At 31.8% G+C, this 8,574-nt stretch overlaps 1 protein-coding gene across 3 annotated transcripts in view; it reads left to right on the forward strand.

Moving 5' to 3' along the window:
- Saxo6 (stabilizer of axonemal microtubules 6) overlaps positions 1–7,572 on the forward strand; it is a 30,423-nt gene extending 22,851 nt beyond the window's left edge. For all 3 annotated transcript variants that reach the window (XM_026386677.2, XM_026386678.2, XM_026386680.2), the window contains 3 exons: positions 3,068–3,320; positions 6,166–6,225; positions 7,460–7,572. In XM_026386677.2, coding sequence (XP_026242462.2) covers positions 3,068–3,320; positions 6,166–6,225; positions 7,460–7,572 — 426 coding nt within the window. The remainder of the gene's footprint in view (positions 1–3,067; positions 3,321–6,165; positions 6,226–7,459) is intronic.
- The last annotated feature ends 1,002 nt before the right edge of the window (positions 7,573–8,574 follow it).

Genomic DNA, 8,574 nt, shown 5'->3' on the forward strand with positions numbered 1-8,574 from the left:
AGAATAGCAAGTGCAAGTGTCCTTACCTGGGGCTAAGTTGTTTTTTTTTTTCTTTTTTAAAGAAAAAAAATGATATTTTTAGTGTTTCTGTATGATTAAAAATGTAGGAGACAAAATCCAAAACTTTTTACAATGAAAACAAAATCACTTGCTGTTGAAAAGCAATTTCATCCCATAAAGTTAATTGCCATCACAAAGTTGGAGGAGAGGAGTTAGAGTGCATCACTGAATAAATGACACTACTTTAGCAGATTTCCAAACTCAAAAGATTTCTTAAACATTCTGAACAATCATAACATTAATTATATGATATGCTAGCAATATGAAAAATAACCTAAGTTGCCTTTGCCTTTTGTCTTAGTACCAAATTTTATTTGAGGAAAGAACGTTGAAAACTATAACTTTGACTGTGAGTTGAGGATAATTGATATTTATTACAATATTTTGAGATAAAGAGAATAGAATTGGTTAGACCTTGTACTTCTGTGTTACTTTTAGAAATTAAAAAGTTTACCATCTATAAAAATTTCAGTTTTGTCATATGCTCATTGGAAAGCAAGTACACATTTTAAGGTTATTTTAATTCCCAAGAGATAAAATTCAGGCTGCTGATGTACTCTACAAAGCATGATTTTTGTTTTCTTAAAGCAGTTGTACTTAGAAGTCATGTTAATTTTTTGTTCATTTTTGCAGAAAGGAAATAAAGCAAAGAGCAGTAAAATTATGACCTTGTTAATTTATAATATTGCTTACTTTTTAGCTAGAAGAGTGAAGCACACATTTTATGTTTAAACAGAGTGAAATGGCCCTTTGGCTGGAGCCCAAACAGGGAAGAGGAGAGAGTAGGAAATGAAGCTGGAAAGGGAAGTGGAGTAAAGAATTTGAATGTTTCTCTAATAACACTGGGGAGCCCTTGGAGATCTGAAGCAGCAAAGCAAATAGGACCTGATTTATAGGGTAAATCAACTCACCCTGGCTACTCACTGGAGAACTTTTGTATACAGGGCAGAGTGGAAGCACTGAGACCAGTAAGGAGCTGTAGACTCAAAAACAGATCATGTCATCACTCACATTAAACCCAAGAACCCTAAGCATTCAAATTATTTTCAGATTTTCTTTAATAATATAAAACTGATTTGATAAATAATCTAAACTTTGCTGATAAATGAAAAAAAAGAACAATTTCCCTTTAGAGTTATTTTTGTTATGTTAAGTGATATAGTTAAAAAGTCAAGCAAGTGGGAGATTGTGGTTTTATCCTAGGTCTTGATTTAAAATATGTTTGTTGGTTGAGACTTCGTGTTATCTCCACTTTGAACCTCCAATTGCAGCATATGATACCTGAGGTTAAAAAGCAGTATTTTGAATGTTGCATTTATATATTCAAAGCTAATAATGAAGGCAACATTTAAGGAATGATCAGGAAAGTTTGGAACTGTATTTAATTTTGTTAGTTTATATTCTCTTAAAAAGTAAAATCATCAGGATTTTAGGATAATGATACATTATCATTGTGGAACAGAAAATACTAGACCAAATCATAAAAGAAAATAGTCTCATCCTTGTTCTCTGGAGACATTCACTATTAAATTTTTGAGGTATACAGCTGTATGTGTATATGTTAATCTAGTTTTTCTTACTTAGCCCTGTATTGTGAACATATTTTCATACCATTCAAAGTATCTTATTTTTAATGGCAATATAGTATACAATCTATAGTTTACTGTAATTTTTAAACTAGATTTTGCTGAAAATTATTTTTTATTTAGATTTCTTAGTTTTTCTATTTTGAAAAAATGCTATAAAGAAGTCCATCCTGGGCTGGGGTCCTAGCTCAGTGGAAGAGTGCTTGCCTGCCATGTGTGAGGCACTGGGTTTGATTCTCAGAATTGCATATAAATAAAGGTCCATTGACAACTAAAAATTTTAAAAAAAGAAAGAAATCCATCCTTTGGCTACCTTTTTGTTCATATTGTTCTCTTTGTTTTTGTAAATATTTACTCCCCAAGTATTACTGCATGATGAAAGGACATAAGATTTTAAGGCTTTTGCTGTGTTTTACAAAAACATCCCAGAAAGATTGTGCTCACAGTCTGTCTATGGAGAATGCCAATTTTCCCATATCATTGCCTGCTCTGGGTATTATTGCTTTTTGTTTTTTTAAAGAATTTTTACTGTTTGGTAAGCAAATAATTGGTATCTCACCAAAAAATTTATCGTATTTTATTTTTGCTGTGATGTAGGTATTGGAGAAGACAGAAATTTTAAATAAAATACCAAATGAATCTAAGAACTTGTTAAAAACAATACAATATCTTAAAGTAGGTAGGGCTTATTCCATAAATGAAAAGATTTTTCGACATCATAAAAATCTTTTGCTTAAATTCATTATGTTAATAGACTAACTTGGGAAGAAATTGATAAATTTCAAAACCTAATTTTAGGTTTAAAACACATATAAGGAAAATGGAAATAACAAGGTAAGTTACTTATAGCAACCATACCTTTAAAACAAAAAGTTTAGATCATTCTCATTAAATTCAGCATATTGAGTAAAAATTAGCATGGTATTTGAATTTTTCATATCATAAAACAAGAAAATGCCAGGTTTATGGGTTTTGAGAAATAAAAAAAAATTATTATCTCAATGCATTCATTTTATAATGTTTTGAACATTAACAAAGTAGAATATGTTTGCTGTATTTGTGTATATGAATTGCTTATTCATGTTCTTTTTGTACTTTTTATTTAGGCTTATCTTTTTCATAGTACTTTAAATATTATAGAGCAGTAATAACTCATTTTCAATCATACAAGTTATATATTTTCCTCAAATTTGCCATTTTTTCTTTTGATTTTTAATGTATTTTTTTGTTTTTATACAGCCAAATCATTGATAGATATTGGATGTTATGCTTATAAAATTTTCTTTCCATGGAGATGACATAGAATGTCCCGTGTTTTTTCCTATGAGTTTTAATGGTCATTCAGTTTAACTTTGAGTTCCTGGTTTCTTTATCTGTATATGAATATATGTGTATGTATCTTTTCTTTTTTTGGTGTTTAGAAAGGAAGTCGTGCTCTATCCCTACTGACTTCTCCTGCTGCTGGTATAAAAACAATTGATCCTCTGCCTTTGCGGGAAGATTCTGAAACTAATCTCCCTAAATTTGCTGAGACAGCTCTTCAGGTTTCAAAAACTCCAGAATATCCCACAAACACTCCCAGACAGTTGCCTTCTCCAATGGGTGTTCCCTCCTACTGGCATCCTGCTCGTCGAATTCAGGGCTCCCTGAGAGATCCAGAATTTCAGCATAATGGTAATTATTTTGGTTTAATTTTTTGCCTTTTAAAATGAAAGTGGCACAGAGAGGTAAAATGCTATAAGTGTGTACTACATATATTTATGTATGATACATATATCATGATATTTAGCTAACATGATATCATATATCATGATATTTAGTTTTTTGTTTGTTTTTGGTCATTGTGTGACTATACCATAGTTCATTTATTATTCCACTTTCAATGAGCATTGAAGTTATTTCAGTTTGGGGTACTACAAATAATGCTCCCCCCAATCTTCTTGAGCATGTCTTTTTGTACTTGTGCTCCTGATTCTGTTGGGTAAACATAAGGAATGGAATTGCTGGGTAATGAAGCAGTCTTTAGTTACGATAATGTTATATTGTTTTCCACGGTGATTCTGATAATTTTACTTCCAACATCTGTGAATGGAGTTCTTGTTATACCAACCTCACCAACAGTAGGCTATTATCAACCTTTAATTTTAGTATTCTCGTGAGTATTTAGTGGTCTTTATTTTTGATTTTAATTTCTATTAATTATTGATGAGGATGAACAATGTCACACTCTAACTGATCCCGGAAGTTTTGTTTCATATGGGATGGTACACATATTATTGGGGCCATTTTGTCTTATTATTTCATAGATTTCTTCATCATTTCTTGTTACATGTTAAAATTATATTTACCCAGGTATCTTTCATTTAAATGTTCTGTATTCCTTCTTGAATTTCTCAGCTTCTATGTCATGTCTTCTTTTTTTTATACAATACAATGATCTTGACATATCATATATTTGATTCAAATGGGGTATGAATTCTTATTTTTCCACGTTTACAGATTGCAGGATCACATTGGTTATACAGCCACGATTATACATACAGCCATACTAGTGTCTGTTGTATTCTGCTGCCCTACCTATCCCCCCTCCCCTCCCCTCCCCTCACCTCTCTCTACCCAATCTACTGTGACACATTTCTCTCTCTCTCTCTTTTTTTTCTTCCCCTCACACCATCTTATATGTAATTTTGTATAACAATGAGGGTCTCCTTCCATCTTCCTATTTTTTTAAATAGGAAAATTCTCTTTAGGACACTGGGTTATGATGCACTTAAGTTCAGTTTTTACTTTTATATGTAAGTGTGAGTTTTGTCTTAAGTTCTTACTCATACATATGTGGGTAACCTCCAGATACTAGTAGCCCCTTTCCTCCAGGCTTGATGGCCTAGATGTAGAATTTAAGACCAGAAATTGTTTTTCTTTAGCATTGTTAGGCATTGCTCTGCTGTTTTCTGGCCTCCACTGTCACTCTTGAGAAGTCTCATGCTGTTTTCATTCTTCGTCTTTTGCATGTGTCATTTTCTTTTCTGGTAGCGTTTGGAATCTTCTCTTTACACCCAAATGCCCTGTTAGTCCACAATGCTGTGTGTTGGAGGGGGCCTCTTTATTCATTTTACTGGTACTTTGTAGGTCTTTCAACAATCTGGAAAATTCTTAATATGGGGAAATTTTCTTAGATAGTAATTTCCTTCCCTTAATTTTCTCTTTCTGGCACCTGTTATTCAGAAATTGGATATGATTTTTTCTTTTCTTTTCTCTCTTCTTTCTCCTCCTATTTTCTGTCTTTTGTTTTAACTTGGTTTTTATCATTTACCTCCCTCTGTTTTTTAAAAAAATCGCTATAATATTTTTAATTTCTAAGAACTTTTTTTTAATGCTGTAAACTCATTTTATATGGCATCCTATTCTTACTTCATAGAGGGAGTGTTTTATCTATTTGAAGAGACAGTTTTTAAAATATAAATATTTATGTGGTTATATGTGTATAAAATCCTGTTTTGACTATGGCACCCTTGATCTCAGGGTATCTGATGAGCCTTTGGAGACAAAATCTCCATTTATTCTTTTAGGAGAGAAATATTTATGTCACTATGTAAGTTTTAAGAAGAACCTAAGGGTCCAGCTGTTTTGCAAAAGACTTTTAACCTGTTTCCTGGTTCATCTGGCCTTCACTACAGCTTGCTGTGAGACTCAGTACTCCCAAACCCCACGCCATGAGGGGCAGAAAATGGTTGCTTCTTGTTTCACTCCTCTACTGGCTTAAGAATTCAACTTGCTTGAACTACACACCTCACTCACCTTTGATTTGCCTTCCACTTTCCAAAATTTTGTTGCTTTTTTCTTGTCTTACATGTCTTTGTCCTCTGGGTTTATGTCATTTTTATAAATGTGTATATCTAGCCATCTCTAAACAGGAGCCTACTATGTTTATTTAATGTTAGATGAGTATTACTGAAAAGAATTCTAGGAAGTTATTCATAGTTTGTTTTTGTACTTGCAGTGTACATTATAAATTAATGAGGGCTCTTTGATAGTAATTTCTACTGAAATATAAAACTTAATAAAATTTCTGGTCATCTACTTTCTTTAAGGGTTTATTGTAATGTCTTAGTTTGTTTTGTGCTGCTGTGTTAGAAAACCTGAGTCTGAGTAATTTATCATGAACAGAAATTTATTGACTGACTCATGGTTCTGGAGGCTGGGAAATGCAGGCTAGAGGAACCGTCATTTGGTGAGGGCCTTCTTGCTGCATCATCCTGTGGCAAAGGGCAAAGAGGAGGCAGGAGAAAATGGAAAAGGGAGCAAACACCCCACTCCTGTGCAATGGCATCAGTCTGTTCTTGAAGGTGGATCCTTCATGACCTAAACAGCTCTGGAAGGTCCCACCTCCTCATGGCATCTCAATGGCAATTCACTCCTGATATGAATTTTGGAAGAGACAGACATGACGTTTGGTGATTTTGAAGGATAAATTCTTGTGCTTTTCTTTTTCTTTCTTTCTTTCTTTCTTTTTTTTTAGCGGGGAAAGCAAGGATGAATGATTTCCAGTTACCTCAACATGAAGGCTTTCATGATGAAGGTATTTCAGTCTCATAACATATAAGATAAAAATACAGGTTCTTTTATATGATAGTTTATATATTCGATTAGCACTTTATTGCCTACAAAGTATTTCCACAGATGTTTCTTTCATTAGATTCTTGAAACAGTGATGAGGATGAAATTATCCCCTTTTTACAAATAAGTAACAGGGGTCAAGTGGTGAAGAGTATTCTTTATGGCAAACAGGTGATAAGAGGTTGCACCTTACACACAGCAGGTGCTCTTTCTGTTCTTTACCCTGTCTAGCTCTGGGCTTTGGAATTTGGCTTAGTATTACATCCATGTTTTTTCAAATGCCTGCATATTGTCAATTTTCAGTTCTTGAAAAATATTTATATCACTAGGGAAAATGGGCTTTTTTCTCCTGTGCAGTTTCCATTCTGACAGATTCATTGGCAGGAAGAATTTTGAATCCTTAGGTGAACAATTGAAATCATTGTATTGATTCATCCAAAGAATTATGGAATAACTGAATTTGTAAATTTTTGAATTGGGAAATAAATTTGAACTTAATACATTATATTTTAGATTGCATATGTTAAAGTTTTTTCTTCCTTTAGTAAGTTTGGGACTTTTTTTTTAGTATTTATGAGCTAGAAATCAAATAGTTATGTTTTAAAATGCAAAATATTTGGCAACTTTGAATCACATTATCTTTTCTTTTTAGTAGAAGAACAGTGCTTATAAATAAATATTATAGATTTGCTTACTCAGAAATGAGGAATTTCAGCAATAAGGAAGAATATTCAAACATTATTTCTGTACTTAGTGACATTATTTTAGAAATATGATATAAGAATGATGTTAATATATGGCTTTTGTTTTTAAAAAAGTTAATTTTTTTTTTTTTGCCCCAAATAGCTGTGCTTTTGAAAGTAGGACAAAACAGTGTCATGATGAATTGTTTCCAAGTAATACTGAAATCATTAGCTGTGTTTAATTAATGACATTATAGGATTTCAGGAAAGGGAAAAAAATGCTCATTTCAGATTAAAATGTTTGATATCTATGTAAGATAAACTTGGAAAATTACCATGAAAATGTTAAAATCTTACATTTAATAGATTACTATTTTTTTTGATAGACCCAACATTGATATAATTATAAGGCTTGATGTTTTTAATTTTCTGTTAATGTTATATAAAATATCATATTTATTCAGGAGGTATTTTTGTACAGAACATAATCATGGGATTTTTTTTTCATTACAGATGAGGACAGATTGTCTGAGATTTCTGCTCGCTCTGCTGCGTCTAGCCTTCGGGCTTTTCAAACTCTGGCACGAGCTCAGAAAAGGAAGGAGAATTTCTGGGGCAAAACATAAACCTTGTTTTTATCTAGGGAACCACTGGCATAATTTTTCTTTATTGCTCACTGTGTTTAGATTTTTTTGAGTATCTGAATTTTCTTCTGACATTTCCAGCTTAAGTGAGTTGATTTGTCAATATTCATTTTACTTGGAAAATTTTAACACATGCTTATACAAATTTAGCTCTTAAAAATTCTTTTACATCAATCCCAAAATTCAAAGACCTAGATTATATAGTTCTTCACATGTTCTGTCATTTGTTTTAGATGTCAAGGATTGCTGGTGAATTATGACTTTCACCCATCCAGAGAATAAGCTAAAGAAATAAAGTGAAAATTAAGATTCCAGTATGGAGTACACATTTCCCTAAGATTGGTTTTATGTGTCTTTATAATTGTAGATGTTGTAAAATGAATTTGTTGTCCTTTTAACTTTTGTTTTAGTGTTTCTATATGTGGTTGCAGTGTTATTTAAGGTAATTGTACTTTGAAAATACCAGCTGTATATATTTTTCTTATTTATATGACAAAGTTTGCTGAGAGAATATGTATATTTTTGATCTTTGTGTGTATTCTATTTGTATAACAACTTTGGCTTACATTTAATAATGTCTGGGTTTTGAAAATTATTTGTATATTGGAAAATTATAACTTTGTAGACATTTTGAAATAAAAATTGATCAAGTGTGTTTGGCTTCTTCAGAAAGTTAATACATGGAATGAACAACTGTCTTTTAGAAATATTCTACTCATCACAGGTTAATCAAAAGTTTTACTTCTTTCTCAGCTGTCTAAATGTAATGAAGCTGAGTCTATGATACATTTTCACAAATGTAGGAAAATTTAGAATTTCAAAGCAGGCTCATTTTTTAAACATTCAACACAAGCTTTTTGAATCTATTACTCCACTTACTGGACATGTTCAGTTGTCTTATTTATCTTATAAATCATGATAAATTTAAGTTTCTAAAAATGTGGATTTTATAAAATCTTTACAATATTACACAAAAAGTATGAA

Source organism: Urocitellus parryii, chromosome 5 (genome assembly GCF_045843805.1).
Source record: "Urocitellus parryii isolate mUroPar1 chromosome 5, mUroPar1.hap1, whole genome shotgun sequence".
Taxonomy (NCBI): domain Eukaryota; kingdom Metazoa; phylum Chordata; class Mammalia; order Rodentia; family Sciuridae; genus Urocitellus; species Urocitellus parryii.